General features: G+C 42.0%; 1 protein-coding gene and 1 long non-coding RNA gene across 2 annotated transcripts in view; both read right to left on the bottom strand.

Annotated features, from left to right (window-relative positions):
* ARL15 (ARF like GTPase 15) overlaps positions 1 to 1,109 on the bottom strand; it is a 372,934-nt gene extending 371,825 nt beyond the window's left edge. Inside the window, exon 1 of the mRNA XM_074358035.1 lies at positions 951 to 1,109. Coding sequence (XP_074214136.1) covers positions 951 to 998 — 48 coding nt within the window. The 5' untranslated portion in view covers positions 999 to 1,109. The remainder of the gene's footprint in view (positions 1 to 950) is intronic.
* Positions 1,110 to 7,574: 6,465 nt separating this feature from the next.
* The window catches only part of LOC123620045 (uncharacterized), a 137,744-nt gene continuing 128,975 nt past the window's right edge, over positions 7,575 to 16,343 (bottom strand). Inside the window, exon 7 of the long non-coding RNA XR_012504183.1 lies at positions 7,575 to 14,087. This is a non-coding gene — a long non-coding RNA (uncharacterized LOC123620045). The remainder of the gene's footprint in view (positions 14,088 to 16,343) is intronic.

Here is a 16,343-nt window from a genome sequence, read left to right on the forward strand (position 1 = left end):
TCTACTTCAACTCTACAATGCAGTAGCGATTCCGGCTAACAGATTAAACCTGGTAATTGTTTAGGATCGAACACAGCCGATGTCAATGAGGATCCCCGTGGACACAAACAAGCAGCTCTGGGGAAATACAATTTCTGGAACAATACATGGTGCTTGCATAATTACACACACACACACACACACACACACACACACACACACACACACACACGTCCATTTTTAAAGTTACATTCAGTCCCAGCATTGTGCTGGTACTTTTCTCATCTCAACTTCTCAGCACAAGCCTGGCCTAAAAGCACAAGAGCCAATCTGTGCGCAGGTTAAAGGCGGCATGCGCCCACAGCAGGAACGGTGAGGCAATGCCTGCCCCTACCAGTCCTGTTCTAGCCGGGCTGCGGTGCAGTTTAGTCCCGTCTACTTCATGGTAATATGCTTTTAAAACCCCGCCGCGACCGAGGTCATAGCTTTAGAGATCTAATAACAACCAAATGACCGGAGCTGCCGGGCACTTAGTAAGCCATTCTGGTTATGGCTCTTTAATAGTACCTGGAGTTCTGCTAAAGTCAGAGAGGAAAACTCCTGTTTCCTCCGAAAGAAAGTCCTTTGCAGGAGCGCACAGAAAAGCAAAGAACCCGACCGAGGTCATGGGACGCCCCGCCGCCGCGGCCCCATCTCTCGGGGAGACCCCGTGCGACCCTCGCCCCACAGCACAGCTGACCCGGGCCACACCTTTACCTGTCAGCTCCACCGCCCCCGCGGACCTGCGGCCCCGCCGTCTCGGCTGCCGCCCCTCCGAGTCCCGGCACAGCTCTAGAGCAGGCTACGGGAGATAGAACCCCAAAGGCATCCCATCCCAAAGAAAGAAAGCAAAAAGGCTGTTCCTCCAGGCGGAGGGACAACGGGCACGTCGGGGTCCGAAAGGCGACACGCCACCCCTGCCCCGCACCTACCAGATAATCCATGTACAGAAACGCCTCAGTTATCCTGAGATCAGACATCCGGCAGCCTAAAGCATCCGGAACGGCTCCGAACCCGGAAAAAAAACCCAACGTCTCTGGCTGCGAGCGAGCAGCCCCTGAAAAAGCCAGCAACAACGAAAATAGCCGACAGCAGCCGAGGGGCCGAAGATTACACAAGGGGCGCGGCGATTGGCCGGGCGGGCGGGCAGAAGGAAAGCAGAGCGCTCATTGGCTGCGGCGCCTATAAAAGGCAGGCCACTGCGGGTGGCCGGAGAGAAGCGCGGGAGCGGCGAGGGCGCTGGTTCCTGTGAGGAGGGCGGAGGGGCGGGGGCTGGGGAGGCGCGGGCGGAAGAGCTATACGGGAAAAGCGGAAAATCGGGTGGTGCTGCCACCGCCCGAGTTCTGTGTGCTTCCGTAGCCTCTAACTTGGGTAGATCGGAGCCGAACTAGGGCTCCAGTGCGGGAGAGCCTTAGTGTTTCCTCCCAACTCCCCAGTAGGAAGCTAGAGCCGAAACGTGGGAGGCGTGGTAGCCACCGATACTTAATTCCCCTCTCGCTAGCGGTTTCCCTAAGGCCCTGTGGCCTCGAGACGGTACCGTAGGAGTGACTGGAAAGTGTAATTGGGTACTCTGAGCTGGCAAGCCTGTGACTCGGGGACGACCCCTCCCCACCTTCAGAATATGAAGCTGCGAAGGCGGACACCCTCCAGCCTGATATCCCTGGGGATATATAGAAGCCCCCCCCCCCCCCGCGTGGCCAGAGGTGACTCAGGAGGCTCCCTTTTATCAGAAGGCTAGATTGTCCCAGGGGAATTTGCTCGCCACCGTGGTGAGAGGAAAAGAAAAAAAGTTAAGGGACTCTGTAGACTTGTCTGTAGACTTGAGACACTCGGGAAGCATCAGCTGATCAGTTCTTTGCGGGCTTTGTGGCCAGTTACACTGTGCACAAATCTATTGCTCCTGAAGAAAATGAGCAATAAAGAAGCGCTCTGAGAAGACCTGAGTAATAGTGTTTGTGACCCAATGTCATTATAAGAGGTAGAAGTATCTATAAGCAGGTGCACTTGAGACGTGCGTTTCCTGGTCAATAATGTGGAAATTGGCATTGGGATTTCAATATTGCGTTAGGCTTGCAAGTGGGGTAGCCTGAATCAGACCAAAAACCGGGATAGGCACACTCCACGCTCTTTTTTTTTTTTTTTTTTTTTTTTTTTTTAAAGATTCAGGCTATGAACAACTAGCAATGCCAGACACCTATATTAGGCTCAGGTGACTTAAGTGCCACCACCCCCACCAACCAGCCTTTGAGAAGGATGAGGGATGGCTCTCACCTGTGTTAATAATTAGGGCTTCCTTACAATAACGTTTAGAGTCAAACTTGATCAACTGAAATCTTTCTGAAGAGACTGCCTGACTGTATATAACTGTTGTTTTAGAGGTTGAAGCTTTATTTTCCCCCTAACTTGGCACCTTCCTTTTTTGTATCCTCAGGAACAGATTTCCATCAAATAAGCTTAGCTGAGGCTGCTGAAACATTTCTGTGAGATAACAATGGAATTCACCCTAGAGGTGCAGATAACCCAGAAGGGAGTGTAGCTCTTTAGAGGGGGCTCCAGATTGGTGATCCATGTGATTTGGAGCATCCCATCCCATCTCTCTGAACTTGTTTCTTTCGCTGCAAAATGAGAATTCTTATGGCCAGAGGGTTTTTTTTTTAACTAAAGGCCTATAAATATATACACACTCAGTACAGAGCTTGATTTTGTTAATCAATTTACAGACAATGGTATATGTGTAAGTAAGACATTATACTTATGAAGAAATTACATGAGTTTTTGTCTGTGTAGGAGCTAACTAGACTCAATAGCGTCAAACCATTAGATCCAACTTTGATTGTTATTGGCATGCTGTGAAGTCAACACATATAGGTTTATTAGAGATTTTGACCTGGATTCTGGAGGTGACGATCCACTATAAACCTATAGCACAACTGGTCCAAACTAACTGCAGAAGTTAAAGGCATCTCAAACTTGCTAGCAAAAGTAATTCAAATGGACAAGAAACTATTTGAATTTTTTTCTTTCTTTCTTTCTATGGATAAACACATTGCAAATAAGAATAAAGGGCTAGAGTTAGCAAAGAGACAACTTTTGGTCCATTGTCTAACCAATAAACACTCTTGAGAGGCCTGTGAGTTTTTATGCAAGGGAATATCACCGCTCAGGCACAGCTAGCTCCTGCCTTTCTTTAAAGCTAACCTTAGAGAAAAAGAATCGTGAACAGAAGGTCATCAGGCTAAACATAGTTCATGCTTCCTCTGAGAATGAATAAGCAAGGAAATGAACTTTTCAAAGTTCCAAAGGCTGCACTCACCCCATTCCACACCATTTGCATATTCATTCTGACTGGCACCAAGGAAAACTTTGTATTCAGTGTAATGTATTAAAAGAATCATACTGCCTTTTGAAAAAGGATCTTTGTAAAAACCCTGACGCTTCAGAACTCCATATGAAGCGCATTTTTCCAGCTGTGTGTTAACCTTCTGGGATGCTAATGTGTCCACTCTTGTGCAGGGGAAAGAGGCTAACTTGATTATGTTGGTATGAACAGATAATACACTACCTGCGACCTGAAGCTGTTCTTAGCTGATAGTTGGCATAAGTAATCACCCCCAATACATGCTTCTAAAGAAGTGTAGAGAGGTTTGAATTACATTCATTCAACCTTCCCCACTATCTGCCAAGTAACAGGCTGCAGTCTTGAATAAGACATGATCTCATTAATGTAGTACTGCCTTTGCTCTCGGTAAGGGCCCTCTTCCAGATGCCTAAGAAAACATGTATTAACTCATGAGGCAGTTGCATTACTACACAGGTTCTGAAGAGGCCATGACTGATGCTTGTCAAAAACAAGGAGAAATTCTTTTGACAGTCTATACTTTACAATTTCTTTAAGACTGCTGGCTAGCCAAATTTGGAGGGAATTTTTGTTAAAGTGTTACTTGTAGGAAACAAAAACAGAAATGCATTTTTGCAACTTAGTCTCCCAAATTCTACCATCCAGAAAAACCAACATATTAATGGCTATTTCCATCTACTCCTTGTTTTATTGTTCATTTGATATATAAAAACACAGAAGAATACTGTCTTTACTAGTTTTTTTTTATCATGCACACTCAATTAAGTTCACTGTATCATGAAACCCTTCATAAATGTTTAATGGCTACATAAGACTATTGTATAAATGTACTATGTTAACAAGTCCTCTCTTAGATATTACTGTTATAAATATTGCAGTGAATGTTTGCTTATAAAATCACATCTCTTCATCCTAGAGATCATTTCTAGCAATGCAATTACTGCTACAAAGAGTACATGAGCATCTTTAATACTCATGTATTAGCTTCTAGTCTTCTTTCCTCTACCCCAGCTCCAAAGTAGGGAGTGCTTACCTTGCTTCATTCTTGCCTTGATTGAATCTATTATTCCTTAATAGCTGAGATAACGTCTTTCATAAGAATAACTCTTAAGCCAAGTAGAAGTGTCCAGACACTGAATTCTACAGGGGTCATCGGACACACTGTTTGCTCATTTACTACACCTGGTAACTCCTATGACTTTAAAATTCTCTTCTAAGCCCTGCCTAAGTTCTAGAGTGGGGAAAGCCAGCAAAAAGCGGATTCTTGCTTCAGAACTCCCACCAGCTCAGAAATAAGAAGCACCTGGTTCTCTGAACTGAGAAAGACTGAAAACACAAGACAGCTGTGAGTCTTTAAAAGGCTCATTTTAGCCCACCAATCTGCCTCACTCCTCAACGCCAGGTCACCACCCCATTAGCTCCCCAAAGACCAGAGTGAAAGTTTACTCCTGAGGTTAAACTGGAGAGGGCTTGACCTCAGAGACACCAGGTAAGACAAAAAAGCAAAGAGTAAATTCAATATAGGTAGAAGAAGGCTGAGGAAATCATCCAAAAAGATGAGAGGCAGCCGAGCAAAGAAAATTAGCATATCATCAACCTGGAGGCCTGAAAATCAGATGTTTCAAATGAACAAAGGAAAACAAAGGCAATGGTGGGAAGCAATTATCAGATAATTCTAGCAAACATTCCACATCCCAAGACTATGCATTTCCAGACCGCAAAGACCACAAATGACCAGAACATTGAATGAAAAAAAGACACATTACCATTAAAGAAACAGCAATTTTAAAACCTTGCAGAAGCACCATGCCAGACGTTTTACCAGATAGTTTACGAAACATTCCAGTAACAAAAAATTCCAACCTTAAAACTGCTCGAGTGGGTTTCTTCTGAGGTCTCGCTCCTCAGCTGGCAGATGGCTCCTTACGCGGTCTTTCCTCTGCGCACGCGCGTCCTCCGTGACTCTCCGCGTGTCCTCATCCCTCCCTTTATAAAGACTCCAATTACGTCGGAATTAGGGCCCACCCTCACTACCTCGTTTTAACTAAATTACCTCCTTAAAGCCCCTATCTGCAGATCCAATCACTTTCTGAGGTACAGGGAGTTGGGGCTTGAACATGTGAATTTCGGGCTGGGGGTAAGGCAATTCAGCGCATAGCAACATTCCCAGTTGGCAATTTAAGAAGAAAAGGGAATTTATTCGGATTGTGAGGGATATTTACCAAAAATTTAGGCACACATATTCAATAATGAAACATTTAAAAGCCTTTGCTTTAAAATCAGAAAAGACAAGGTTGCCAGTTATCACTGCTTCTGTTACATTATCCTGAAGGTCCTGGATGGCATAATCAGACCAAAAATATGAATAATAAAGATGGAAAGAAAGAAACAACTCATCTGCAGATAAAACACAAATCTACATAGCCATTATTAAAATGAAAATGAAATCTTGTTACTCCTTAAAAATCAATATAAAATATGTCTCTAGTTTCTCAGCAACAAAGTTAGGAGATCTTTTTTAAAATAACCTTTAAAATAGAAATTTCAAAAACACCTAAGAATAATTCTTTCAACTATAAGATTTTGAGAGAAATCTAAAACCTGAATATATATGATGTTCATGGATAGAAAGACTGCTGCAGAGATATGAATTCTCAAATTGATATATCAATTCAAAAATTGTAACATTCAAAATCACAGAGGATGTTATACAGAACACTACTTAACTACCCTTAATTTGAGAAGTGCCCTCCTCTTTGTGAACAAAGCACTTATCTTCTGTGTATTTATATACTGGCATTTAACATACTGTCTTGTGTGTAGTTGTTAATAGTCTAGATGCTATATAGCCAGTCTACCTGGGTTGGAATTTTGGCTTTACCTCTTTCAAGTTCTGTGATCCCAGGCATGTTACATAACTTCTCTGTAACTTTTTTACCCTGTTTTATAGGTAAGGAAACAAATGCCTACATCACTGGGTTATTAGGATTAAGAGTTAATGTCAGACACGTAAACAGAACCTGGCACACAGTCAGCATTATGTAACTGTTGGATGCTGCTGCTGTTTCTGTTTTCTCCCTTACCAGGCTGGGTTCCTCGGAGGAAGAACACCGCTTCTCAATGGACTGCACAGCCTCAGAGCCTACTCCAGTGCCAGGAATGTGTGTGTGTGTGTGTGTGTGTGTGTGTGTTAGCTGCACAGTTACACAGCACAGAGGAACTTGGTAGTGGGGGCTGGGAGAGGTCCACGTGTCATATTTAAAGAAACCTGATTCAGTAGCCTAAGATATTTGAAAGGGGAGACCATTCTCATATGTCTTGAACAGTAAATGCCCGAAGCATGATCCACAGCAACACTTGTGAAAATACCCTTCTAATTTCATCTTACCTTTAAGCTGTTTAAAAGCCTTTGTTCACCGGATGCCTGAGTTTCTTCTAACACACCTTTGCCGTGGTACTCCATGTGCAGATGGTTGAGTGGATCAGATCCTTTAGCTCATAGCATCTTATACTAACATTACTGGTCCATTCAGGGCCCCTCTCTTGATTTATTTACTTCCTTTATCCCTACAACCCCCACCTCACGATAGGCAATCATTCTAATGTTTCAAAGATGTATCTCCTTTGTCATCTTTCAACTTTGACCATGATGTCCCTGGCTGAACAAAAAATTGTAATCAGACCTAACTTTGGACCTTATGGCTGGAACTTCTGAAGTTAAAAAGTTCTTTCCTGCCACAAAGGCAAGAGTCTACCTATTCAATGACTTCATGGCATTACCTGTCACTTTGGGAGCTTTTAACTATTTGGAAACAATCTTTTGCGTGAGGTGTTAGGTTGAGATGTATCTGTATTTATCTAGTTAGCCAAGGCTGTTGTTAGGATTAAGTAACAACTCAGGTGCCGGCTGTTATTCTGTGTACTGAAATCTTTGTAGGAAGCATTGTGTATTTCAGAGACAGTGCCTTTGACTTAGTCTAGAGACGAGGAAGAATCTTGCTTCCACCATCAACCACCTCAGGGAAATTACTCAGCTTTGGAGTAACAATGTCATCTTTAACACATTGATGAAATGAAATAAACTAAGCAAAAGAGTAAACTAAAGAGCAATGAGAAGATGAGATTTTGTTGATTCTTCTTTGGCTTTCTGCGGCGTGGCTCAAAATAGAATAAAAAATAAAAACTGTAAGCTGGGCAGTTCAGTAAAAGCAGGCTGGCTTTGTGTGTCACAAAGCTCTGGATTTTGTGTCATTTACTTGAAAGCAGTCAAGTGCATCAGGAGACCTCTGTTGCAATTCAAACACATTTTATTTGGCTGCTTGGCCCATTGGCTGACTTCCATTGGTAAAAACCACATCCACACTCCAGTGGTGAACAAAAGCTTGCATGCTACATAGTGGACATAAGACTATGTCCCTCTGTGACAGATACTCATGCACGAAAGTGCAAGATCACTGTGCTCCTCTTTGTAGCTGAAATCTCTGTTGTGAGCATACGATGAGGTAAAGCTCTCATTCTGTATATGTGAAATATTGATAAATTATTATAGGAAAGTGCTGTGTTGGAAGAACAACTTTCAGTCTCAAAATCATGGTAATTTATTTTTTATAAATATTCTCCATACAACCATATCATTTTGATGATATCTAGACTACTTGATTTAATGTTCCAGAGTGCATACGAAGTACTAAGATGTAAGCGATGCTTTGTTTCCATTCATCAAGGAAAAACATCTACTTTTGTCTTATGTCAGTAATCCTCATGGGTCCCCAGTTTTTAGAACATATTTAGAAGGAAAAGAAGAAAAGTAGCAAATGTTGCCTGGTCTTTGATAGTCCTGAATCTTAATTCACTAATGTTAAGTGAGAACTCAGTTTATACTCTTTTAAAACATGTTAGAGCCCTAATGTGATTCTCTTCTATAAGAAGGCTGGATGCTTGGATAACTCCCTCACTTCCTAGTAGGATAAACAATTTTGTTTTTCCAAAGAGGGACACTTCAATAAGGCAACTATTTGCTTATCATAAGAAAAGGAAATCATAATAATATTGAAACCATGTGTAGCTCTTATTTGAAATTAAGAAATTAAGTCTTGCATTTTTTTTCTCTCAGCCTCAGCATTCTTATGAGAAATAATTAACAGTCATTAGATGTTTGGTTATTATGATGGGTGGGAGTCTAATTCTTTGCTCAAATCTCTCAGGAGAAGGCTACAGTTACTGAGTATATAAAGGAACATCGGTCATCAGTGGTATTCATGGGACATTTTACAGAACCAAGCAGTAACAAAATATTCAGTTCTCAGGATACCAAACATCATTTTATAAAATGATTTGACACACCACAGTCGTAAAACTTGATAAATTACTCTCAAAATGTTTAAGAATATGTGAATCCAAGAAACACACGTGACACACAAGCCCATTTTCATACAGGAAAGCCTCTCTTAAGAATTCCTGACGACAAAGGCCTTTGTCTTGAGTCTAGTATGATATGGTTGGTTATTTTGGTAGGTTTATTTATATTTTGCAGGGTTGGGGTAGGGGTGGTAGTTTCCTCAAATCTTACCTTTCCTTTGGGGGTTCCATTTGAGTTACTAAAATTTCCTGTTATTTTGTACAGAACGCACCACAGACTGACAGTAAACAAAACTTTGTATCATTGTCTGAAATTCTAAAACAGAGAGGGAAGCTGCTGGGTCATGAGACCAAGAGGGAGGAAATGCTGTTTTGTATCATATCAGAAGTGATAGGCTACATTTTACAAAAGACTAAAACATCCCTTGTATTGAAAAAAGAAAGGAGGGCAATGACTTGTTTAAACATGCAAGTCGATAATGAGTGATGTCCCAGCCTTCACAACATCACAGATATAACCCTTGGGAAAGGAACAGAAGTCTGTTCACAGTTGAACAAGATGCTGCCTTTGTACGGGACAATTCAGGCTATGGTGCATTTTTAGTAAATTACCAGATGTTTTTGGTAAATCTGTAATACAGAAGGATTCATCGTGTTCACTGTATGTGACAAGTACAAAATTAAGCAAGTTAAATCAGTCCCAATGGGAAAAAAATGCAGTGTAGGCAACCTATCAAATGACCAAAGGCTAAAGCAATTCCTTAGGAGACAAAATGCTTACACTACCTGATTATGCTTTTGCTCAGAAAGGGTTTCTTTTGGAAGAACCACAGGTGTGAGATTTTATGTGAAATTGTGACCGTTTTCAATCCATGCCTCATCAAATAAGGCAGTTTAATACTAAATACCTACATTTGTATCTGATTCATTGCATCAACCAATTGGGAGAAAACAATAGTGAAATATTAAGATGTGCTGTGGGCTCACAAAAGGCCCACGTGCTTTTAAGAGGATGCCAAAAACGTAGATTTGGGAGATAAATTCCATGTAAGGTTAGGCTCGCAAGTCTGGGCAACTTGGAACAAATTATTTAATGCTGACATGCCTTAATTTTCTCATCTGTTAAATATTGAGGATAAAAACCACCTCCATAGAATTGCTTGGATTAAATTAGATAATACATATAAAAGCTATAAATCACTTAGAATGGTATCTGACATATAATAAGCATTCAAAGCAATTTTTTCACCCATGTTTATTAAGGATTAGTTGGGTCCTAGCAGGAGGGAAGTTAAGGTCTGGACTCAATAAAATACTGTTGGGGCCTAAAATCCAAACCCCAGCAAAGAGGTGGAACACAGACAGCCTTGAGATAGAGAACTTGGTTTAAGGAGGGAATGGGACACTGAAAGTGACTTGAAAAGGCAGGGTGGAGCATGGCCTATAAGGAACCAGCCTGACTGGAATGAGCACCCCGTCCAGAGATGTGACTGGTTGAAAGGGGCATGGATTCCATGACTGAGGCGGTCAGGCTCTGAGAGGACCCTGTTACAGTTTCCTCAGGAGATGTCCTAGAAATAGTACTGGTTCCTAGAAAACAGGGCAGAATATAAGAGCAGAGTCTAGAAGCAGGAAGCTCAGTTAAGAGGTACTGAGGTCCATCTAAGGATGAGCAGGTCAGGTTCTAGCCCAGGGTAAGCATGAGGGAAAGAAGGCAGCAACTGTCAAGGAGAAAACAGGAAGTATTTAAGGTGTTCGATGGAGGGAACAAAGAAGTGATGAGGGCAAGAGGACTCCAGAATCTTGAAGGTGCCTCTACTGTCTACTACTGTATCCAGACGAGATAAGGTGGTCATTGGTAGATGGTGGGGCCTACTCTTGCAGAGCACAGGAGATGTCAGGGGCTGGCCTCGTCCTTTGTATCTGAAAGTTCCTAAATCATCATTTGTGAAACTGGGACTGAGGAAAGAGGAGGCAAGACTTCTGAGCAGTGGAGGAAAGCCCCTGGGTACTGGAAGGCCACTCAGGACAGCTGTTTGTAATTAGAACCACCTGAAGGATTAACAGCCCAGAAGGGCAGATACAAGGCAGGATGGGAGATAAAAATGAGCCTCTGGGATCAGGACACAAAGTTTTAAAAACCTTTTCCTTGGTGTAGACTTTGCTGCCTATTTTACCTTAATAATTTAACTGAATGTCATGTTATATCATGTTATGTCGTATCCCAAAAGAGTTAATTCCACTTCCCCTAGCTCTACTGAGATATAATTGACATATAACATTTTGTTATACAATATAAGATATACAATGTGATAATTTGATACACATATATAATTTCAAAATGTTTACCACAATAATGTTAGTTCACAATGTTACTCAGCCATAAAAAGGAATGAAATAATGTCATTTGCAGCAGCATGGATGGACCTAGAGATCATCATACTAAATGAAGTCAGTCAAAAGAAAGACAAATACCATATGATATCACTTACATGTGGAATCTAAAAAAATGACACAAACGAACTTACTTAATAAAACAGAAAGAGACCCACAGATATAGAAAACAAACTTATGATTACTGAAAGGAGGAGAGGAGGGAGGGGTAAACTGGGAGTTTGGGATTGGCAGATACTAACTACTGCGTACAGAATAGATAAACAACAAAGTCCTACTATATAGCACAGGGAAGAATATTCAATGGCTTGTAGTAATCTGTAATGAAAATGAGTATGTGTATATATATTTGTATAACTGAATCACTATGCTGTACACCAGAAACGAATACAACATTGTAAATCAACTATACATCAATTTAAAAAAATGGGAAAAAAATAATGTTAGTCAACACATCCCTTACCTCACGATTGCCATTTTGTTGTTGTTACACTCATAGCAACTTTCAAGTATACATCACTGTATTGTTAACTACAGTCATTATGCTGTACATTAGATCCCCAGAACATCTTATAACTGAAAGTTTGTATCCTTTGAGCAACATCTCTTCATTTCCCTCCTCTCTCAGCCCCTAGCAACTACCATTCTACCCTCTGTTTCTGTGAGTTTGATGTTTTTAGATTTCACATGTGAGATGAGATAGTGCAGTATTTACCTTTCTCTGTCTGCCTTATTTCACTCAGCCTAATGCCCTCAGGGTCCATCCATGTTGTTACAAATGGCAGGATTTCCTTCTTTCTCGTGGCTGAATAATATTCCATTGTGTGCATGTGTGATATTCAAAAAATCATTGCCAAGACCAATGTCAAGGAACTTTTCCCCTATGTTCCTCTAGGAGTTTTATAATTTCAAATCTTAATGAGTTAATTCAATATTTAAGTACTTAGAAAGTACTTAAATACTGTTCATTGCAGTATTATTTACAATATCTAAGATAAGGAAAGAACTTGTGTCCATTGATGGAAGAATATATAAAGAAAAAAAAAATACACACACACACAATGAAATATTACTCAGCCATGAAAAAGGCAATCTTGCCTTTTGCAACAATATGGATGACCCTTGACAGCAATAGGCTAAGTGAAATAAGTCAAAGAAAAATAATTATATGATCTCACTTACATATGAAATTTAAACTAATGCCCTCCCTCCTCAAACAGTGAACTCATACAGAGAACAGATTGGTGGTTGCCAGAGGCAGGGGAAGGGTGTTGGTGACATGGGTGAATGTGGTCAAAAAGTGCAAACTTCCAGTTACAAAGTAAATGAGTCAGGGCATTGGAATGTAGAGCATGGTGACTCTAGCTAATAATTCTGATTTGCATATTTGAAAGTTGCTAAAGAAGTAGATCTTAAAAGTTCTCATCACAAGATAAAAAATTTTAGTAACTTATGGTGAAAAACAATATGAAAACAAATAAATGCATGTTCCTGTGTGACTGAAGCATTGTGCTGTACACCAGAAATTGACACACTGTAAACTAACTATACTTCAATAAAAATATATATACACAAAAGAAAAAAAAATTATAACTTTGTGTGGTGATGGATGTTAACTAGACTTACTGTGGTGACCAAATATGGGATCATTATGCTGCATACCTGAAACTAATATAATGAACTATGCTAATTATATCTCATTTTTTAAAAAGTGGAATGAGTGTGCAAATGGGAAAACTTCAGGGCTCAGCAGCATTTACGCCTTACGTACATATGTACACACACACATGCTGCCTGTTCTCAGTTTCAGAAAGCTCATGATAGAGTGGGAAGAGCCTGAACTACTAGACCTAAATTCTCTTCCCACTAACCCAGCTTAATTGTTCTGGGCACCAGTTTCCTTTAAGAAGGGAAAATTGAACAATTTTATCAATGTGGGGTTTGCGGTAACTTGTGATCCTTGGTTGGGGAACACTCTGCAAAGATATTTGTTATTGATCCTGCCAATGAACTGTTCCAACTGGATACTGGCTAAAAAATAACTTGCCCTCCTCTACTCACTCTCCAATTCACACAGCACAACAGGAATTGCTATAGATCACCTCCCTGTGATGAGCCCTAAATGCCTTTTTCCCTAAATGTAGCTATTATCTCAGTTTGCTCATCTCCCCCTCCCTCACTTCCATTCTCTGCCCCAGTCTACTCACTCCTACCAACTGCATCATCCAGGCTCCCTTGCCAGTGGGAAACATCCGCTGAAGACAAGGAGGTGGGGATTGAAGGCGGCCGTGTTAGTCCCCCCACTACTCCTGTCCTGCAGTGGCACAGTGCGGCAGTGGCTGCATTCCTCTACCTTTATGGCTCTTGTTGGTGGCCTTCTTACCCGGCTCAAGCTCTCAATGGACAGTAGTAACATTGGTCCTGTCCTTTGTCCCTTCGTGCATGGAGAAGGTAACGGCTTCCTCTGTGGCTGGTTCCTGGAGCGTCTCCATCTCGTTGATTTTCCTACCCCTGCTGACACTAACATAAATGGTACCTTCACGAAACACTCTTCCAAACCCTAGGTCTTGAATCCACATCTGTCTCTCACCATCTCCAACTCTGATGTTGTGGGTGACCTGCAGAAGCTGGCACCTTTTACCACAGAGCTACACATGCCTTCGTCCCAGGATTTAAAGAAGCTGAAGGATCTGTAGAAGCTAGAAGAAGTGAGTGAGCCCAAGTATACCAAAAGCAGGGAAGGCAGTCCCCAACCAAGGTGGGTATCTATTCCATTGAGAACAAGGTGCTGCCACTTCTGTGATGGAAGTGGTCCAATGTAATTAATCTGCCTCCAGGTAGCTGGCTGGTTCTCCCCTTCCCCACTCCTGCCCCCAGAAAGTGGTGCTGCATCAGGACTAAGTGTTGGTCTCTGCTCTTGGAAGGCTGGGCACTTGGCAGCTGCTGCAGCCAGATCAGCCTGGTGAGAAGAAATACATGTTGTGAGGCCACACATAAAACTTCATCCTTATATGGTTCAGAGCTCATATGACTAACATCCCAGAACAGGCCAACTTTGCCCACCTGATTATTAAAATCCTCTTCTGCTGAACTTGTTCTTTGGGGAGCACTGACATGAGACAGAAATATCTTCACACTCTGTCTGAATGCTGTCTGGTCACATCCCAGTTTCTCAGACCTCTTTGTCAGCAATTTTCCAATCACATTCCTTTCCAGTCTCTGACTATCCACCTCAACCATAAGCAACTGCCCATTATCCATGTAGATCTGAACCTCTAGCCATCTCTTCTTCCAGACAAAATGAGCCATCAGATGCACTGCCCAAAGTTCTGCCCATTAGGAGTTAGATTTTCCTTAAATACTATCCTTCGGAGCCACCTTGGGTAGGGCTGGAGCACTGTAGGCATCCACTTTTGGGTGGTGGTGGAAAATCATGCAGAATTATGTAAATTTTTTTTTATTCATTGGCCAACTAGCCATGGATGCCTCCTCATGGGGCTTTAGGTACACATTAAGAGGGAGAAGGATGTATGGCAGCCACGGGCATCTGAGACACTTACTCATGCAATTTCCCTGGGCCCCTAGGACCTCTGGTGACTGAAGTCTTCTCTAGAGGGGGAGGGGATGTCTGGAGAGTGTCAGGAGTCTTCAGGCCTGAGTCCCTTGGATGACAAGCCCCTGGAGGAGTGGGAACACTTTCTTAGCCATCCACACCCTCCCTCCCTTCAACTCCTGCTGTTAAGCAGCGTCTTCTCTTAGTCAGAGAAGAAGTCCATTTAGAAGTCTACTGCAGCTGCTAGTGAAGAAACTCCCAGCTTCCCTTTGTCACAGTAAAAGCACTGGGGCCGAGGTGTCCCAGTGGTCTTCTAACCTAGCAGGACCCTGTGGGGACTTCCCGGGACAGACCCCTCCCCATACCCTCTGCTATAGCTCCTCTCTGAAGTACCCAGAGAATAGGATCTCATGCCTATTTCCTGAGTTTTTCAGATGCTAAAAACCACCACCAAAGGGAAGAAATTAACTACTTGATGATCTAGAGCACAGGGACCCCCACCCCCTCCAGACTTTCTGGCACCCAGGGGTTGATAGTGTTGACCGCCCTGTTACCTCGATATCAACCAATCAGAGAATTGTGCACAAGATGATCGTACCCTGTGACCCTCCTCCCTCACCCGGCCTAAAAACATTAGTCTCCATCTACATGGCACAATTCTCTGTAAAAAATCCTTAAAAGGGACTGAACAGTAAACTGAACAGAGAGCAGACACAATGGCTGTCTAATTTTTAATTTAAAAAGTTTTTTTGTTTAGCTTTTTGGTATCTTCCAAACTGTCTGCAATGAGTATGTATTCCTTTTGTAACTTCTCCAGGAAGATCTAATTTCAGCCAGGGCCAGAGTTTAGGCCATAGTCAGCTTCTTGGCATCAAAACCACTGGCCTCCTTATCTCAAGGAAGACTAGGAAAAGATGCCCCACATTTATTGCCCCTTCGGCCTCTAAATTCGGATTTCTCCCCAGAACCCTTGGTTGCTGCATTATTTTTAGTTCATTCCACCATACAATGGATGCTTCCAGATTAAGACCTAGTTCCTGTCATCCTGTATGTCTTAGTGCCAAGGTGATTTTAAAAGGAAACCAAGCTAAGCCTAAATAAACAACCTAGGAAAGATAGTGATGGCTTACTCCTTCATTCCATTCACTTCGATTAAATATCTTGACCACAATATCCCAGCATTTTTAGCTCAAAAAACAAAATATTTAAGGAATGATGAGAGGGGCTAGGAAAAAAAAAATCCCATAGACTGAAGTTATCACAATAATAATTTTGAAGGAGAGAACTAGCTAGCCTAAGGGTATATTACATCTATTTTTAAAGCTTATGGAAAAATTTTGACTGCATATGTGTTATGGTTTTTTTAAAAAAATGCAGGCATGGAAAAATGACTGACTTCAAAAATAGCAAAATACTTGAGAGCCCAGCTTGGAGTCATTAGAGGTAGTACAGCTGGGGTCAGTTTATAGACTTCTGTTTTTAATTTGCATAAATAGTCTAGTGCTTGGCCAAGGCAGGCTTCCAGCTGCCTCATCAGACTGATTAACTTTTCAGTCATTCCACAGACACCCAAAGGTGTTGGCGCTTGAGTCAGGCAGTGTGAGGCATCATGATAAGCCTGAAAAGTGAGAGGCCTCTTACACTCCCACACCAAGGAAAGCC

Source organism: Camelus bactrianus, chromosome 3 (assembly GCF_048773025.1).
Source record: "Camelus bactrianus isolate YW-2024 breed Bactrian camel chromosome 3, ASM4877302v1, whole genome shotgun sequence".
In the NCBI taxonomy this organism is placed as follows: domain Eukaryota; kingdom Metazoa; phylum Chordata; class Mammalia; order Artiodactyla; family Camelidae; genus Camelus; species Camelus bactrianus.